The sequence below is a fragment of the Oncorhynchus kisutch genome, linkage group LG5 (assembly GCF_002021735.2).
Source record: "Oncorhynchus kisutch isolate 150728-3 linkage group LG5, Okis_V2, whole genome shotgun sequence".
NCBI classification, from domain to species: domain Eukaryota; kingdom Metazoa; phylum Chordata; class Actinopteri; order Salmoniformes; family Salmonidae; genus Oncorhynchus; species Oncorhynchus kisutch.
In genome coordinates, this window is record NC_034178.2 from 69,558,259 (window position 1) to 69,577,720 (window position 19,462).

Sequence of the window (19,462 nt, forward strand, 5' to 3'; positions counted from 1 at the left end):
ATAGAATGTCATGTCATAATATAATAATATAATGTAATAGAATCATAGAATGTAATGTCATAATATAATAATAGAATGTAATAGAATCATAGAATGTAATGTCATAATATAATAATAGAATGTAATAGAATCATAGAATGTAATGTCATAATATAATAATAGAATGTAATAGAATCATAGAATGGAATGGAATAATATAATAATAGAATGTAATAGAATCATAAAATGTCATGTCATAATATAATGTAATAGAATCACAGAATGTCATGTCATAATATAATAATATAATGTAATAGAATCATAGAATGTCATGTCATAATATAATAATATAATGTAATAGAATCATAGAATGTAATGTCATAATATAATAATAGAATGTAATAGAATAATAGAAAGTAATGTCATAATATAATAATATAATGTAATAGAATAATGTGTCATAGAATAATAGAATGTAATAGCATAATGTAATAAAATAATGTAATAGAATCATAGAATGTAATGTAACAATATAATTATACAATGTAATGTAATAATATACTACTAGAATGTAATAGAATAATATGTCATAGAATAATACAATGTAATAGCATAATATTATAATATATGTTAGTGTCAATGTTTTAGATTCACAATCTCTCTGTTGTTGCCCAGGGAACAGAGGGAAATGATGTACAGTAACTAACTACCTTTGGTGCAATACAGATGTTGTGCATGGACCCTGACATATACATTAACAAGGTCTGACATGCAATATGTTTGATGTCGCAGACATGAGTATGATCACTGTTAATAGGACAGTGGGCGTTGGGTTGATTATTCAGTTTGACACAGCGAGTTGTTGCAGTTAGGCAATGATTCTCCCAATACTGATACTAGGCTATACAAACTGCTTTGAAGTTTAATCATATTTCATTTCAGTTGAGATATCATGCTGAAGAGCTATGTGGTAAGAGCATTACCACATCACACTCACACACAAATCAAATCAAATCAAATGTATTTATATAGCCCTTCGTACATCAGCTGATATCTCAAAGTGCTGTACAGAAACCCAGCCTAAAACCCCAAACAGCAAGCAATGCAGGTGTAGAAGCACGGTGGCTAGGAAAAACTCCCTAGAAAGGCTAATACCTAGGAAGAAACCTAGAAGAGGAACCAGGCTCTCACACAGGAAATGTGTATTTTCTTACTAGCACTGACTTAGGCAATGATTCTCCCAATACTAATACTAGGCCACCCTGACTGACTGCTGATAATTCATAGCTGCTTCAAAACCTGATGCGGACATATAGTAGCTGTCAAAAGCAGTCAGTTTGGACACACCTACTCATTCAAAGATTTTTCTTTATTTGTACTATTTTCTACATTGTACAATAACAGTGACGATATCAAAACTATGAAATAGCACATATGGAATCATGTAGTAACCAAAAAAGTGTTAAACAAATCTAAATATATTTTATATTTGAGATTCTTCAAAGTAGCCACCCTTTGCACACTCTAGGCATTCAGACCTGTACACCACAGAATGGGTTGAAATGTAACTGTATAACTTTAGACCGTCCCCTCGCCCATACCCGGGCGCGAACCAGGGACCCTCTGCACACATCAACAACAGTCACCCACGAAGCATCGTTACCCACCGCTCCACAAAAGCCGCGGCCCTTGCAGAGCAAGGGGAACCACTACTTCAAGGTCTCAGAGCAAGTGACGTCACCGATTGAAACGCTATTTAGCGCGAACCACCGCTAACTAGCTAGCTATTTCACATCCGTTACACTAACAATCACCCGACCTCAACCCAACTGAGATGTTTTGGGATCAGTTGGACCGCAGAGTGAAGGAAAAGTAGCCAACAAGTGCTCAGCATTGTCTATAGTAGCCTTAGCTAGGTGGAGAGGTGTTTATCTATAGTAGCCTTAGCTAGGTGGAGAGGTGTTTATCTATAGTAGCTTTAGCTAGGTGGAGAGGTGTTTATCTATCTTAGCTTTAGCTAGGTGGGGAGGTGTTTATCGATAGTAGCCTTAGCTAGGTGGGGAGGTGTTTATCTATCTTAGCTTTAGCTAGGTGGGGAGGTGTTTATCTCTCTTAGCTTTAGCTAGGTGGGGAGGTGTTTATCTCTCTTAGCTTTAGCTAGGTGGGGAGGTGTTTATCTATCTTAGCTTTAGCTAGGTGGGGAGGTGTTTATCGATAGTAGCCTTAGCTAGGTGGGGAGGTGTTTATCTATCTTAGCCCTAGCTAGGTGGGGAGGTGTTTATCGATAGTAGCCTTAGCTAGGTGGGGAGGTGTTTATCGATAGTAGCCTTAGCTAGGTGGGGAGGTGTTTATCGATAGTAGCCTTAGCTAGGTGGGGAGGTGTTTATCGATAGTAGCCTTAGCTAGGTGGGGAGGTGTTTATCGATAGTAGCCTTAGCTAGGTGGGGAGGTGTTTATCGATAGTAGCCTTAGCTAGGTGGGGAGGTGTTTATCGATAGTAGCCTTAGCTAGGTGGGGAGGTGTTTATCTATCTTAGCTTTAGCTAGGTGGGGAGGTGTTTATCTATCTTAGCTTTAGCTAGGTGGGGAGGTGTTTATCTATCTTAGCTTTAGCTAGGTGGGGAGGTGTTTGTCTATCTTAGCTTTAGCTAGGTGGGGAGGTGTTTATCTCTTAGCTTTAGCTAGGTGGAGAGGTGTTTATCTCTTAGCTTTAGCTAGGTGGGGAGATGTTTATCTCTTAGCTTTAGCTAGGTGGGGAGGTGTTTATCTCTTAGCTTTAGCTAGGTGGGGAGGTGTTTATCTCTTAGCTTTAGCTAGGTGGGGAGGTGTTTATCTCTCTTAGCTTTAGCTAGGTGGGGAGGTGTTTATCTCTTAGCTTTAGCTAGGTGGGGAGGTGTTTATCTCTCTTAGCTTTAGCTAGGTGGGGAGGTGTATATCTATCTTAGCTTTAGCTAGGTGGGGAGGTGTTTGTCTCTTAGCTTTAGCTAGGTGGAGAGGTGTTTATATCTCTTAGCTTTAGCTAGGTGGGGAGGTGTTTGTCTCTTAGCTTTAGCTAGGTGGAGAGGTGTTTATATCTCTTAGCTTTAGCTAGGTGGGGAGGTGTTTATATCTCTTAGCTTTAGCTAGGTGGGGAGGTGTTTGTCTCTTAGCTTTAGCTAGGTGGAGAGGTGTTTATATCTCTTAGCTTTAGCTAGGTGGGGAGGTGTTTATCTCTTAGCTTTAGCTAGGTGGAGAGGTGTTTATCTCTTAGCTTTAGCTAGGTGGGGAGATGTTTATCTCTTAGCTTTAGCTAGGTGGGGAGGTGTTTATCTCTTAGCTTTAGCTAGGTGGGGAGGTGTTTATCTATCTTAGCTTTAGCTAGGTGGGGAGGTGTTTATCTATCTTAGCTTTAGCTAGGTGGGGAGGTGTTTATCTATCTTAGCTTTAGCTAGGTGGGGAGGTGTTTATCGATAGTAGCCTTAGCTAGGTGGGGAGGTGTTTATCTCTCTTAGCTTTAGCTAGGTGGGGAGGTGTTTATCTCTTAGCTTTAGCTAGGTGGGGAGGTGTTTATCTCTCTTAGCTTTAGCTAGGTGGGGAGGTGTTTATCTATCTTAGCTTTAGCTAGGTGGGGAGGTGTTTATCTATCTTAGCTTTAGCTAGGTGGGGAGGTGTTTATCTCTCTTAGCTTTAGCTAGGTGGGGAGGTGTTTATCTCTCTTAGCTTTAGCTAGGTGGGGAGGTGTTTATCTTAGCTTTAGCTAGGTGGGGAGGTGTTTGTCTCTTAGCTTTAGCTAGGTGGGGAGTTGTTTATATCTCTTAGCTTTAGCTAGGTGGGGAGGTGTTTGTCTCTTAGCTTTAGCTAGGTGGGGAGGTGTTTATCTATCTTAGCTTTAGCTAGGTGGGGAGGTGTTTATCTCTCTTAGCTTTAGCTAGGTGGGGAGGTGTTTATATATTAGCTTTAGCTAGGTGGGGAGGTGTTTATCTCTCTTAGCTTTAGCTAGGTGGGGAGGTGTTTATATATTATCTTTAGCTAGGTGGGGAGGTGTTTATCTCTCTTAGCTTTAGCTAGGTGGGGAGGTGTTTATCTCTCTTAGCTTTAGCTAGGTGGGGAGGTGTTTATATATTAGCTTTAGCTAGGTGGGGAGGTGTTTATCGCTCTTAGCTTTAGCTAGGTGGGGAGGTGTTTATCTCTCTTAGCTTTAGCTAGGTGGGGAGGTGTTTATCTATCTTAGCTTTAGCTAGGTGGGGAGGTGTTTATATATTAGCTTTAGCTAGGTGGGGAGGTGTTTATCTATCTTAGCTTTAGCTAGGTGGGGAGGTGTTTATATATTAGCTTTAGCTAGGTGGGGAGGTGTTTATCTATCTTAGCTTTAGCTAGGTGGGGAGGTGTTTATATATTAGCTTTAGCTAGGTGGGGAGGTGTTTATCTATCTTAGCTTTAGCTAGGTGGGGAGGTGTTTATATATTAGCTTTAGCTAGGTGGGGAGGTGTTTATCTCTCTTAGCTTTAGCTAGGTGGGGAGGTGTTTATCTCTCTTAGCTTTAGCTAGGTGGAGAGGTGTTTATATCTCTTAGCTTTAGCTAGGTGGGGAGGTGTTTGTCTCTTAGCTTTAGCTAGGTGGAGAGGTGTTTATATCTCTTAGCTTTAGCTAGGTGGGGAGGTGTTTATATCTCTTAGCTTTAGCTAGGTGGGGAGGTGTTTGTCTCTTAGCTTTAGCTAGGTGGAGAGGTGTTTATATCTCTTAGCTTTAGCTAGGTGGGGAGGTGTTTATCTCTTAGCTTTAGCTAGGTGGAGAGGTGTTTATCTCTTAGCTTTAGCTAGGTGGGGAGATGTTTATCTCTTAGCTTTAGCTAGGTGGGGAGGTGTTTATCTCTTAGCTTTAGCTAGGTGGGGAGGTGTTTATCTATCTTAGCTTTAGCTAGGTGGGGAGGTGTTTATCTATCTTAGCTTTAGCTAGGTGGGGAGGTGTTTATCTATCTTAGCTTTAGCTAGGTGGGGAGGTGTTTATCGATAGTAGCCTTAGCTAGGTGGGGAGGTGTTTATCTCTCTTAGCTTTAGCTAGGTGGGGAGGTGTTTATCTCTTAGCTTTAGCTAGGTGGGGAGGTGTTTATCTCTCTTAGCTTTAGCTAGGTGGGGAGGTGTTTATCTATCTTAGCTTTAGCTAGGTGGGGAGGTGTTTATCTATCTTAGCTTTAGCTAGGTGGGGAGGTGTTTATCTCTCTTAGCTTTAGCTAGGTGGGGAGGTGTTTATCTCTCTTAGCTTTAGCTAGGTGGGGAGGTGTTTATCTTAGCTTTAGCTAGGTGGGGAGGTGTTTGTCTCTTAGCTTTAGCTAGGTGGGGAGTTGTTTATATCTCTTAGCTTTAGCTAGGTGGGGAGGTGTTTGTCTCTTAGCTTTAGCTAGGTGGGGAGGTGTTTATCTATCTTAGCTTTAGCTAGGTGGGGAGGTGTTTATCTCTCTTAGCTTTAGCTAGGTGGGGAGGTGTTTATATATTAGCTTTAGCTAGGTGGGGAGGTGTTTATCTCTCTTAGCTTTAGCTAGGTGGGGAGGTGTTTATATATTATCTTTAGCTAGGTGGGGAGGTGTTTATCTCTCTTAGCTTTAGCTAGGTGGGGAGGTGTTTATCTCTCTTAGCTTTAGCTAGGTGGGGAGGTGTTTATATATTAGCTTTAGCTAGGTGGGGAGGTGTTTATCGCTCTTAGCTTTAGCTAGGTGGGGAGGTGTTTATCTCTCTTAGCTTTAGCTAGGTGGGGAGGTGTTTATCTATCTTAGCTTTAGCTAGGTGGGGAGGTGTTTATATATTAGCTTTAGCTAGGTGGGGAGGTGTTTATCTATCTTAGCTTTAGCTAGGTGGGGAGGTGTTTATATATTAGCTTTAGCTAGGTGGGGAGGTGTTTATCTATCTTAGCTTTAGCTAGGTGGGGAGGTGTTTATATATTAGCTTTAGCTAGGTGGGGAGGTGTTTATCTATCTTAGCTTTAGCTAGGTGGGGAGGTGTTTATATATTAGCTTTAGCTAGGTGGGGAGGTGTTTATCTCTCTTAGCTTTAGCTAGGTGGGGAGGTGTTTATCTATCTTAGCTTTAGCTAGGTGGGGAGGTGTTTATCTCTCTTAGCTTTAGCTAGGTGGGGAGGTGTTTATCTCTCTTAGCTTTAGCTAGGTGGGGAGGTGTTTATCTCTCTTAGCTTTAGCTAGGTGGGGAGGTGTTTATCTCTCTTAGCTTTAGCTAGGTGGGGAGGTGTTTATCTCTCTTAGCTTTAGCTAGGTGGGGAGGTGTTTATCTCTCTTAGCTTTAGCTAGGTGGGGAGGTGCTTATCTCTCTTAGCTTTAGCTAGGTGGGGAGGTGTTTGTCGATTCAACCGTTTTCCTTTTTGTATTAGGCTACGTCCAAGTTCTTGAAATTCATCACCCACTTTCAACTCTCCTCTCATCCTCCCTTTACTCCGGGGGGGGGGGGGGCTCCCGAGTGGCGCAGCGTTCTAAGGTACTGCATCTCAGTGCTAAAGGCGTCACTACAGACCCTGGTTTAGTTCCAGGCTGTATCTCAACTGCGTCGTTAGGCTTTGGCTGGTGTAGGCCATCATTGTAAATAAGAATTTGTCCTTAACTGATTTACCTAGTTAAATACAATTTTGAAAGTATTTTGTTAAAAAAAAAATGAATCTCCCAACCTGTTGTATGGAATTGCACCAGCAGAGGGCAGAATTGTATCAGTCAATCCATAGCCATATATAGAGAATATTACACTGAACAAAAAAGTGTTGGTCCCATGTTTCAAGAGCTGAAATAAAATTTCCCCAAAATGTTCCATATGCACAAAAAAACTTATTTATCTCAAATGTTGTGCACAAACATGTTTACATCCCTATTAGTGAGCAATTCTCCTTTGCTAAAATAATCCATCCACCTGACAAGGTGCGGTATATCAAGACACTAATTATCAGTGTGATCATTACAAAGGTGCACCTTGTGCTGGGGACAATAAAATGCCACTAAAATAGTTTTTCCATGCAACATAATGCCACAGATGTCTCACGTTTTGAGGGAGTGTTCAATTGGCATGCTGACTGCAGGAATGTCCATCAGAGATGCTGCCAAATAATTTAATGTTAATTTCTCAACCAACGTCGTTTCAGAGAATTTGGCAATACGTCCAACCAGCCTCATAACCGCAGACCACGTTTAAGGCACCGTGTGGGTGAGCGGTTTGCTGATGTCAACATTGTGAACAGAGTTCCCCGAGCTGACATGGTACAAATCTGTCGTTCTGCCCCTGAACAGGCAGTTAAGCCACTGTTCCCAGGCCGTCATTGAAAATAAGAATGTGTTCTTAACTGACTTGCCTGGTTAAATAAAGGTAAAAAAAATATTTTAAAAATGGTCCCGGTGGGGTTATGGTATGGGCAGGTATAAGGCTATGGACAATGAAAACAATTGCAATTTGAATACACAGAAATACTCTGACGAGATCCTGATGCCCGTTGTGAGGTATCTGTGACCAACATATACGAATGTGTGTTCCCAGTCATGTGAAATCCATAGATTCGGACCTACTGGATTCATTTCCATTGACTGCTTTCCTCATATGAGGAAATCTCAGAAATTGTTGCATGTTGCGTTTCTGTTTAGTGTATGAAGGTGGCTCTGGGTTAATTGTTGGATGTTTCTTGTTCCAGGTGAACACCTAGAGAAGATCATCCCCCATGGTGCTGAAGTTCTGCAGTGTGGAGGAGGATGAACTCAAGGACTAGTGCTTCCAGACCTTTGAAGCTTTTCACAGCAGGTAAAACTCTAGTGAAAGTTTCTCTGTCTCTGTCTCTCTTGTGTGTCTCTCTCGCTATATCTCTTTCGATCACTCTCTGTCTTAAGATTGCAACCATTACTTGTTGCCCAGAGGCCCGCACTCACGTGAGATTTGGTTCTGGGTTGCTGAGATTAGACACAATTGAACTACAGAGCCGTAACTACAGACCTATAACTACAGTCATAACTACAGACCTATAACTACAGTCATAACTGCAGACCTATAACTACAGAGCCATAACTACAGACCTATAACTACAGTCACAACTACAGACCTATAACGACAGTCATAACTGCAGACCTCCACTAGAACTACGATGTGGATGAGAATGGGGATGAGTCCATGGATTCACAGGCCGGGGAGATTAAGGAACCAAGGTGTTGTTGTGAATGTCTTTATTTCCAAAGATATACAGTAGCAAAGCCACATTTTTCTCAGTGATTGCAGCAACAACTTTAAAAAAACAGTGATATACACTGTTTATTTGTTTATTTAATTGTTCACGCACACTGTTAAAATGTGCAACGTTTAAAAATATGAAACTAAGCTGCCATCATTTTGTAGGAGTTCGAATGTGCTTTCCAAAGATTTTTGCTTTTCACACGCTGCCCTGCCCCCTGTAGTCAGGTGACGAGGACAGTGACGATATGAGCTGGAAGGAGCGGAGAGACCTGCTCGTGGAGCTGTATGGTTCAGTGGCTCCAGCCTTGCTGCCTCGGTTTAAAGGGGGGGAGGAGAACGTCAAGACGGATATATTCATCGCCTTTGTCGCTTTCCTTAAACAGACCAGGCCCTCTGAGGGACTCATCGCAGCAGAACCCGGAAAAGAAGAACCAGCTATCACTCTGCTTAAGAAGAACCAGCTATCACTCTGCTTAAGAAGAACCAGCTATCACTCTGCTTAAGAAGAACCAGCTATCACTCTGCTTAAGAAGAACCAGCTATCACTCTGCTTAAGAAGAACCAGCTATCACTCTGCTTAAGAAGAACCAGCTATCACTCTGCTTAAGAAGAACCAGCTATCACTCTGCTTAAGAAGAACCAGCTATCACTCTGCTTAAGAAGAACCAGCTATCACTCCGCTTAAGAAGAACCAGCTATCACTCCGCTTAAGAAGAACCAGCTATCACTCTTCTTAAGAAGAACCAGCTATCACTCTTCTTAAGAAGAACCAGCTATCACTCTTCTTAAGAAGAACCAGCTATCACTCTTCTTAAGAAGAACCAGCTATCACTCTTCTTAAGAAGAACCAGCTATCACTCTTCTTAAGAAGAACCAGCTATCACTCTTCTTAAGAAGAACCAGCTATCACTCTTCTTAAGAAGAACCAGCTATCACTCTTCTTAAGAAGAACCAGCTATCACTCTACTTAAGAAGAACCAGCTATCACTCTTCTTAAGAAGAACCAGCTATCACTCTTCTTAAGAAGAACCAGCTATCACTCTTCTTAAGAAGAACCAGCTATCGCTCTTCTTAAGAAGAACCAGCTATCGCTCTTCTTAAGAAGAACCAGCTATCGCTCTTCTTAAGAAGAACCAGCTATCACTCTTCTTAAGAAGAACCAGCTATCACTCTTCTTAAGAAGAACCAGCTATCACTCTGCTTAAGAAACAGGTAGCTTGTTGTTTTTGCTGCTGTTCAACCATTTTTCATCCAGGCTTGTCTCGTTGAGATAAAAATGCATTTTAAAGTGAGTCCTAATCAAAGACAACAGCCGGGCTTGTCCTTGTAAGTTTTATCTGAACTTTCCCTCAGTGGTGGGATTTTCAAAAGATTTGTTTATTTTTTCCCCAGGTCCCAACAGTAGTGAAGGCTCTCCACAAGCAGCTGAAAGAGAAGAGCATGGAGTCTAGACAGGGCTGACCAACGTACTGCATACAACATACCAGTCTCACATCGGGTAACTTCACTTAGATATTAATTTACTGCATTCTGGCAGGTAGCCTAGTGGTTAGAGTGTTGGGCCAGGAACCAAAAGGTTGCTGGATTGAATGACAAGGTAAAAATCTGTCTTTCTGCCCCTGAACAAGGCAGTTAACACACTGTTCCTAGGCCGTCATTCTAAATAAGAATTTGTTCTTAACTGACTTGCCAACTTAAAGGTAAAATTGTTTCTTTCTTGGGCCAGCGGTTTTTCCTAGACAAACTCTGGGCCTACTGTAGTGATAGTCTACAACAATTGTTAATTTCTTCTCTGTACTTAATCAGGACTACTTCCTGTCCCTAGATAGTTACCCACAGTAACTTAAAGAGGAAATAGTGTAGCAATGTCTATTGGTACAATGCAAAGAAATCAACTTGACATATTATTAACCTCTCGCTTTATCATTTACTCAGAGAAGTCTACCTCGTCCAACATGAAGATCAATGCCCTATGTCCTAATGTGCATCCACCCTCCTTACGTCTTCCAGCCTCACATGAAGGTAATTCTGCCCACGGCGGTGCAGGACCCCTTCTATAAGATCACCTCCGAGACCCTACTGGTCACTCAGCAGACGGTTAAGATCAGACACCCATTAGGTGGTAAGAAGCCCAGAGGTTAGAGAGGTGGACCAGGAAAAGAAAGGTTGTGGTTCACCTCTCAGGTGATGAGAAAGTGGAGACTGAATTGGCAACTGGATAGCTGCTGGTGTCAGATCATTACTGACCCTACCATGGTGCCCTTGAGCAAGGCACTTAACCCCCAAAATAGCTCTCCATCCATGGATGCTACGCCGTGTCCGACCCTTTGCTTCTCAAAGTGTTTGTCCCGATTTCTGTTATAGCCAAATGGACAATAAAGTATCAATTATCTTCTATTCTAGACAAACTACCTGCTTCTTCATTTGACGTCAAGCCCTACGTGAAGGACTTGTTCGCTGGCACCCTGAAGAGGCTGCAGTCAAAGACCATGAAGTGAAGGAGAGGGCCATTTCTTGTATGGGGTCACGTGTCACCTAGGATACCTAGATTTTCCTGGAGGCTGAAGAACAAGATCACCAGGTAGGCAGGGTAGAGAGGCGGACCCTCAGTATCCAAGGTAACATCTTCTGCTGATGTACCTTGACCCCTGAACTGCTCCATCCCTTCAACACTGTGCCGCTTCCCTGGATGGAGAGCTATTTTGGGGGGTTAAGTGCCTTGCTCAAGGGCACCATAGTAGTATCTTCTCTAGTCTTCCCAGGTTGACAGCGGTGAAGACCACGACTCTCATCGCTGCATTGCCCCTTAGGATTGACTTCCAACCTTTAATCACATCCCCATCCTGGGCTCCTTCCTCGCGAAGAACCAACGTGCCTTCAAGCTAACCGTGTCAACATGACCATGGCGAGCAACAGCCTGAAGCCACCCATGATCGAGGCCGTGCTCAACGAGCTACCTTGCTTTGATCGAGGAGAGCAATAAGCACATATCCCAGGCGGCAGTGATACTACTCACCTAAGGTGTGTCCCTCCTCCCTGTCCCAAGATCGGGAACACTGTCCTACCTGGTGTTTCATCTGGTTCATTCCCCAGTTGCTCCAATGAGGGTCTCGCTGTCATCCTAGAGTTCTTCCAAGCACCGGTGGTCACCGAGGCTGGGAACAACGACCTCCTGAAAGTTCTCACAGGCCCCTTTCACAGATTAGGGAAGGCTAAAGACCCCCTGGACTTTTCCTGGTTAAATAAAACAGTCCTACTACTCTGTGACCAGATAGTTGTAGTTTTGGATAGATGCCTTTGCATGGCTGTCATAGGCCATACTCACTGCCTCAGAAATTATTCCTATTCTGCCTTGAAAGTTGAAAACATGCCTTTGACACATATGATATTAAAAGGACTTTGAAAAATATATTTAGTGCCACTTGTTACCTTGAAATCACCATTGAGTTGAAAACGTGCCTTCTTGACATTCAGGTAATACTTTGTTAAAAATGACTTTTCAACGCCGGTGGTATTCACCGCCATTTTGTAGAGCTGTGATTCCCAACAAATACATTGCAAATAAACAAATGTTTAGTTAATTTGTTAACTGTGCACCATCTAGTGTGTGAAACTTAAGACTTTCATCAATACCCTAAAGCATTGATGAACGGGCAAACAAGATGGTAAATACTCTTTACACGTATAGATCATTTATTGAACAAACAATAAACAGATAACAGGTGGGTCTGGGTCACTCGTGTTCCTCGCTGCGTAGCCTGGCGTTGGGGTTGGTGATCTTAATAGCAAGCTGAGCTGCCCTCTCCACGATCAACTTCCTGTTCTTTGACGACACATTGTGGGCTATCTCTGCAGCATGGGTCCTGTGGAGAACAAGGGAAAGGTTATAGTAACAGACATAAGAGGGGAAACAAGGAAACGACTGTCATCAGGGTTAGGGTCAATTACGTTCTAATTCATGAAGTATACAGAAATTATAATGTTTCAATGCTTTTTAACAAAGATACTGTAAATAAATGATAAGATGGTCTCGTCTCCTCCCTAACCATGGGAGTCGTTGTCCTGAAGGCAGGAAGGCAAGGCGGTCTGCTTATCATGGACAGATATTGACGTCAGTGAACCCTCTCGCTTACTCTTCCTCCATTTTCAATTAATTAAATGGAATTGACCCCAACCCGTTCAAACAAATCCATTTGAAGAGCCATGCATCCCATCAATGACAAATCTATTGTGGAACATGCCATTATTCCACACCAAGTAAAGCCTTAGAATACATAAAGATCAGAGTTCAGTCAAGCTAGTTCCAGTCTGCTTTTCAGACTGTCTGGAGGAACATGGCAGGTTAACTTCCACCTCCTGGCTACAGGGAGAGCTAGGGATAGAATGGGTACTTCCTCTGCCTTGCTCTCCCTCCTTGTTCAAACCCTTGGCATGAGTATGGACGACCCAGCAGGCCATGATGACAGAGGGGCAGAGGCGGAGTCAGATGACCCAGAGGCAGACCACCCAGAGGAGGAGTCAGACGCTACTATATCTCCAGGGGATTATATACCCACGCAGAACACCGCTTTACTCATTACACCGCTTTACCCACATAGCCTGGTCAAGCAGGCCCCACATAGCCTGGTCATCGCTACGTTCACATTTTGATTCAGGATATGAACTATTGAGAGATCAGGCTGGTTCCACCAGGCTAGGACACACAAACAAGGATCCAGATTAAAGCCAGGAGCGTCGCATGACATTTTTTTTAATTGAGATACAGACTATGAACTCTTGTTGTGTCCTAGAAACTAACATTTTGTTTATTATAAAAGCTCAAATGTTAATACGAATACCAGTCATTGAAATTACAAAGTCATGTGGAACAAAAAGGTATCGTCATTGTGTAAAAGCACTAGTTTTCTGAGATGCGTTACATTGAAATAAAATGGTACACTGTCTCTTTAAAAATATCAGGTCTGTGATGATGACATGCAAAAGAGATGTCATTGGTCTCCTGAAGAAGCTATCCCTTTTCTGTGGCCCCAAATGTTTGGCTCTACTGGTACAGTTACCAGGTTGTTAGCTAGCTAGCCAATGAGGTACGATGACTGAACAAAGTGTAAACAAATGGTTAACACTGAGTCATTTTAGAACAATGTTGCATATGGTTTATGAATGCAAAATGCGCTCCCAGCGATTCGCTACAGGAAGATAAAAATGTTATATATGGGTCAGTAATATGGGTCAGTAATATGGGTCAGTAATATGGGTCCGGTCTTTTGGGCTAGAAGCACGCTCTTTTTGCTGCAGTAATGGTGCTACCATGACGCTAACGAATCTGCACTCGCTTTTTTTCCTCTAGGGAACTCTTAAACACCGCTACAGCGAAGCTTGACCATTACAATTATTATCTGGGGGAATTTTCTCCTTGGCACACAATGCACAAACAAACATTTCAGCTAAATCTGTTGTCGCAGTTTTAGAGCCCTGCCATATTAAATATTGCACATGAATGAACACATACAATCCAAATGAAATAGTGTAAATGGATGGGAAAAAAACAGGGAAAGTCAAAAAAAAAAAAGATGTCATTCAACATGAAATATTGACTCAAGTCAACCAAAACAAACATAACATTGCACCATATGCTGTATCATGAGCCTGACATCTGGGCTGTGTTCAATAGGAAAATGTTGTGAAACATTACCAATAAGTCACGACTAAAGCCAACATGACTCCTTATTCTACATGTAGGAGACACGTTTGTTCCGTACATAGCAGGCATCTAATTGAACATTCCTCAAGTTTACGCCATCTGAACGCAGCACCAGGCCAGATACAGCCAGCAGTGGCCTGTTCTACATTACAGAGCGTTCAGATAGTATGTTCTACTCTTGGTATTTCTGTCTCATGCAGAATAGGGAATCATGTCAGGTCTATTCATTACATTTCTATCTGCAACACAACATTTCACCTGTTGGATGATTCTATCTTGAAATATACTTATTCATGTTACCATACTGATTACTTTATATGCATAAGGAATGTATATATTAGGGGTCAAGGAAGGGTCAAGAGGAACTTGGTGTGTGGGAAGTGTTATGGAAAATGAATGATTAAGAAAAAAAAAGTACAGAAAGTTCATATTCTGTTCAAATATATTATTGTAGAATGTGAATGCCTCTCTCCTTAGGAACAAAGGGCAAGAGTCTAGTTTCAGTTCTTGATGAGGCAGGCGAGTGGCTGCAGAACCAGGACCATGAGGGATGTGGAACTCAACTCTAGACAAGGTCAAAAGATGGAGAAGATACTGCTGGAAAGGGGGGGGGGGGGGGGGGGGGCACGTCAAAGAACATCTCACACATACATCCTCGCTTCCAGGCCCATGAGGTTCCTAGAGACAGGCAGGGCCGTGATAACACCAGTAAGAAGAACCTACTGTGTTTCTGTCTAACACCAGAGAAGGTTTGGTTATCTGAGACATGCGAGGAGGTGACTCCTCCTGGTCAGAAGGTATAAAGACGTGCTTGTGTGATGTCATGTATGTTGTCTTTGCAACTGTATGACCCAGTGGGGTGAAAAAAAAAAAAAAAGTTGAGTTTTTACTCTGTTTGTGCAGAACCTAAAATGTCACTAAAATAGACACTTGTGGTTGGGATCTTACTTGTTGCTCATCATGAGGACCTCCAGCTCCTTGATGTTGTGCACCAGGAACTTCCTGAAGCCGGAGGGCAGCATGTGTTTGGTCTTCTTGTTGCTGCCGTAGCCGATGTTGGGCATCAGCATCTGGCCCTTGAAGCGCCGCCGCACCCTGTTGTCGATTCCTCTGGGTTTACGCCAGTTTTGCTACAAAAGGAGAAGATGGATACGGATTAAGGCCGTATCCTGTAAATACAGGAACCAGCTATTACATATAACTAAGGCTACGTTCACAGACAGCACCATTCTTGGCAACAAAAAGATGCTCCGATTGGTCAAAAGATCAGCTAGTGGAAACTGAAGGGAGTCGTCATCAGATGATGTTTTGTGATGGAAGGGAGTCGTCATCAGATGATGTTTTGTGATGGAAGGGAGTCGTCATCAGATGATGTTTTGTGATGAAGGGAATACCTGAACTTGTCCAAGAAGGAACACTAGTTTTCCGTGCATCCTAATAAAATGTGAATCTGGTTCAGCACATCTACGTAACAAAAGGGTTGATATACCGTTGCTCTAACTCAGGTAATTGTGTTCTGAACCGTACCTTGACTTTCACATAGCGGTCTGACTGATGTCTGATGAACTTCTTCACCCTCTTCTTGACGATCTTAGGCCTTTTCAGAGGCCTGAGAGCTGCCATGTTGCCTGGAGGTACAGAAAACAGGAGTCTGTTAGCAGTAGTCTGGAGAAACAAGCAGTCTCCTCATCTTCTATCCCAGTGGATTTACAGCCCTTTATTAGCTAGCTTTAGCCACCTTGTTCAGGGCTCTATACTGACATTTTAGATTTAATTTCAGAGTGCAATTAAAAATATTCTAAGTATTAATGATAAGAATGTCCAGCAATTACCAAATACAGGGTTAAGGAGCTCATCTCCTGAAGAACCTATTTTCTTTCTGAGCTACTAAATGGTGTATGGGTGATTTTTCTTCCTAGGGGCACTGGTGCTCATGTAACAGTACAACTTTAAACCGTCCCCTCGCCCATACCTGGGCGCGAACCAGGGACCCTCTGCACACATCAACAACTGACACCCACGAAGCATCGTTACCCATCGCTCCACAAAAGCCGCGGCCCTTCCAGAGCAAGGGGAACCACTACTTCAAGGTCTCAGAGCAAGTGACGTCACCGATTGAAACGCTATTTAGCGTGCACCACCGCTAACTAGCTAGCTATTTCACATCCGTTACACTCACAAATAAAATTCTAGGTAGCACAGCAAAATATTTAGGAGCATATGCGACCAAAATGATGGCACTGTAGAGCCCGGGAGTTGTTAGCTGCCTAACTTGTTTGAGACCAGTTACCACTCACACATTATACTTTCTATTTTAATTAAACTTTTTATTTCACCTTTATTTAGACAGGTAGGCCAGTTGAGAACAGGTTCTCATTTATAACTGCAACCTGGCCAAGATAAAGCAAAGCAGTGTGACACAATCAACACAGAGTTACACATAAACAAACATACAGACAATAACACAATAGAAAAATCTGTATACAGTGTGTGCAAATGAAGTAAGGAGTTAAGGCAATAAATAGGCCAATAGTGGCAAAGTAATTACAATTTAGCAATTTACACTGGAGTGATATAAGTTCAGATGAGGATGTGCAAGTAGAGAAACTGGTGTGCAAAAGAGCAGAAAAACAAATATGGGGATGAGGTAGGTAATAAGAATTTGTATAAGAGCTGACTTAACAGTTAAAAACAAATTCTTATTTACAATGATGGCCTACCCCGGCAAAACCCAGATGACGCTGGGCCAATTGTGCCCTGCCCTATGGGACTCCCAATCACGGCCGGTTGTGATACAGCCTTGAAATTGAACCTGGGTCTGTAGTGACACCTCTAACACTGAGATGCAGTGCCTTAGACTGCTGCGCCACTCGGGAGCCCCAACCACTTGTCATGCGTGTTGGTTTAGCTACTGGTTATATGAAACGACTGAATGATTGGTGTCTTGATAGCCAACTAAACGCAACTACTTTTATACCTCAATGGAGTGGGCATCTAAAGTGGGTGGACTAGAGCTCCAACATATAAAAATGAAGTTTATTAAAAAAATTGTCCTGTTGCTATTCTCTGGGTGCTGAAATGAGAGACATCGGATCTATTGTCCACTCACTCTAGTCAGTGCACAACTCCGTTGATGTGAAGTACACAGCGGATTTGAGTTTAGTGGGCTATTCTCTTGGACGCAAAGTCATCCAGCTAAATAATATGTACTGAACAAAAATATAAAATGCAACATGCATGTCCCCAGCACAAGGCAGACCTGTGTATTGATCATGCTGTTTAAGCAGCATCTTGATATGCCACACCTGTCAATTGGATGGATTATCTTGGCAAAGGAGAAATGCTCACTAATACAGATGTAAACAACTGTGTACACAAATTGAGAAATATAAGCTTTTTGTAGGTATCTTTTATTTCAGCTCATTAAACATGGGACCAACATTTTACGTTTATATTCGTTTAGTGTCGCTAGCTTGCTAGCCTAGCCAACACACTGCATTGAGATGATTTTACAAGTGTGAAGAATACGACAGTAGCTTCGTTTGCTACGCGAACTAACTTAGCAGCTTTATTTCGCACAGCTTGCTTGCTTGATGTGTTCATTTGATGTTTAACGTTCGGTACTGTACGACTTGTCACAATGTGTCAGAAGTAAAGTATTGGACGCTACTGTGATACAAGGTATCAACGTGATGTGTCGCCACGTCACTCCACTACAGTTCACTACTAGATATCTTGTCCCGAAAACTGTGAACCGACCCGTTCTCCAGCTTTTCCCTATCGTTAGATCAGTGGGCATACATGAGCATTATATTCTGTGTCCATTACTGGACGGATCTCCTCAGCTGTTAGCGAGCAGATTGAAATAACACTAGGTTAGTCAACCATCTTTTGATTCGACATTTCAGTGCCCGTTTTTCTTGAAACAAAAGTGACACATATCTACAAAGTTCAGCAACAATAACGGAATGTGTATAAAGTTTGATTGAATATGTAATGAATGCCGTTGTTTTTTTTATAGATTAGAGTCATACATTTATAAAGATGATGACAGATGTACATTGTTACTTACCGTTTGGGCTGAATGCTGCCTACAGGTAGTTGAGGCCAGGGAGAAGGGGAGGAGATTGGAACGGAATTCTGGGTAATAAAGGGAAAGAATGAAATAGAATCAGAGCGATAGACTAGAAAAGAACAACTCCAGGAGAACATATAAAACGTAGAAAATAATCAGACAAAAAATCAGGTTTACAAAAATGTATTTTAATCACTCAAAATTTGACCGGTTACAATAGCATGGCTGACTTTGGAAGCCGATAAGTACTAGGAGTCAGGGATTTGTGTTGCCACCGTTCTCTGTTGTCATGCTACGTTGATGTCTTTAGGTCTCTCTATATGTTGTGGTGTCTCTCTTGTCGTAATGTGTTGTGTACTATTTAAAATATATAAAAAAGATTATCCCAGCCCCCGTCCCCACAGGAGGCCTTTTGCCTTTTGGTAGGCCGTCGTTGTAAATAAGAATTTGTTCTTAACTGACTTGCCTAGTTAAATAAAGGTTCATTTAAAAAAAAATGTTTATCGCTTTTCAAAAGTAAAAGTTCAGAAATCGCTGGAGCACGTCTTGCATTTGGAGGACATTGCATTTTCCATTTTAATGCATATGAAGACAATACAAAATAAAGGAGAATATTGCTTTACGTTGAGGTTTAATTGAATGAAATCAAGTCATATTTCTGTGTTGCAGCACAATCCAAATGCATGTATCCTTTTCAAAAAGACAACAAACAGCATGTAACTTATTCATAAAGAGAAGATCATTTTGAGGTTTACTTCTATGAAATCAAAAAGTCATATTTGTGATAGTGTTGGAGCACAATCCTTTTTACAACAAATGTATTCACACAATAACTATAGCAATTGTGTTTCACCATGACAACCCCTGGTGAGTGTTTATATGACACAGAGGTTTGTCAACCTGACCGAGTCCTTTTAGTAGGAAATTCAGTGATTAGCTTTGGCGATTAACTACTATCAAATGTATTCAGCAGAAGAATATCAAACATTCCGATCTGTGTTGACATAGGCTTAATTACACAACCTCTAGGGCAGGGCTCTCCATCCCTGTTACTGGAGAGCCACTCTCCTGTATGTTTTCACTCCAACATTGTTACTGGAGAGCTACCCTCCTGTAGGTTTTTGCTCGAACCCTATTACTGGAGAGCTACCCTCCTGTAAGTTTTCACTCCAACCCTGTTACTGGAGAGCTACCCTCCTGTAGGTTTTCGCTCCAACCCTGTTACTGGAGAGCTACTCTCCTGTAGGTTTTCACTCCAACCCTGTTACTGGAGAGCTACCCTCCTGTAGGTTTTCACTCCAACCCTGTTACTGGAGAGCTACTCTCCTGTAGGTTTTCACTCCAACCCTGTTACTGGAGAGCTACCCTCCTGTAGGTATTCGCTCCAACCCTAGTGGACCCTAACCTGATTTAGCTTAACCTGATTCAGGTAACTATTAGAATCAGGTGCGCTGGATTAGGGTTGGAGTGAAAACTTGCTGGAAGGTAGCTGTCCAGGAACAGGGTTGGAGTGAAAACATGCTGGA

The 19,462-nt window shown here is 42.2% G+C and overlaps 1 protein-coding gene and 1 long non-coding RNA gene across 4 annotated transcripts; one reads left to right on the forward strand and one right to left on the reverse strand.

Annotated features, from left to right (window-relative positions):
- The first annotated feature begins 7,640 nt into the window (after nt 1–7,640).
- On the forward strand, nt 7,641–11,809 carry LOC109880587 (uncharacterized). Of its 2 annotated transcripts, none has more exons than XR_004210114.1 (3): nt 7,641–7,737; nt 9,553–9,658; nt 10,096–11,809. It is a non-coding gene; the product is annotated as an uncharacterized LOC109880587 (long non-coding RNA). The 2 variants fall into 2 exon arrangements; XR_002253713.2 differs by lacking the exon at nt 7,641–7,737 and adding an exon at nt 8,408–9,372 and having other exon boundaries at nt 10,096–11,798.
- Nucleotides 11,810–11,830: 21 nt separating this feature from the next.
- On the reverse strand, nt 11,831–18,056 carry rpl32 (ribosomal protein L32). 2 transcript variants are annotated; one of them, XM_020472779.2, is made up of 4 exons: nt 17,934–18,056; nt 15,389–15,489; nt 14,810–14,991; nt 11,831–12,023 (listed from the first exon to the last, which is right to left on the reverse strand). In XM_020472779.2, the coding sequence occupies exons 2-4, from the start codon at nt 15,482–15,484 to the stop codon at nt 11,894–11,896; spliced, it is 408 nt and encodes a 135-aa protein (XP_020328368.1). In that variant the 5' UTR covers nt 15,485–15,489; nt 17,934–18,056; the 3' UTR covers nt 11,831–11,893. The 2 variants fall into 2 exon arrangements, with proteins under 2 accessions (XP_020328368.1, XP_020328369.1); XM_020472780.2 differs by lacking the exon at nt 17,934–18,056 and adding an exon at nt 16,198–16,251.
- Between the last annotated feature and the right edge of the window lie 1,406 nt (nt 18,057–19,462).

Bases quoted from the DNA above. Each gene is read 5' to 3' on its own strand.
- rpl32 (XM_020472779.2), bottom strand. From the start codon at position 15,484: ATGGCAGCTCTCAGGCCTCTGAAAAGGCCTAAGATCGTCAAGAAGAGG. The intron at 14,992-15,388 runs GTACGGTTCAGA...CTCCTTTTGTAG, and splicing joins ACCGCTATGTGAAAGTCAAG to CAAAACTGGCGTAAACCCAG. The intron at 12,024-14,809 runs GTAAGATCCCAA...TGTTCTCCACAG, and splicing joins GTCCTCATGATGAGCAACAA to GACCCATGCTGCAGAGATAG.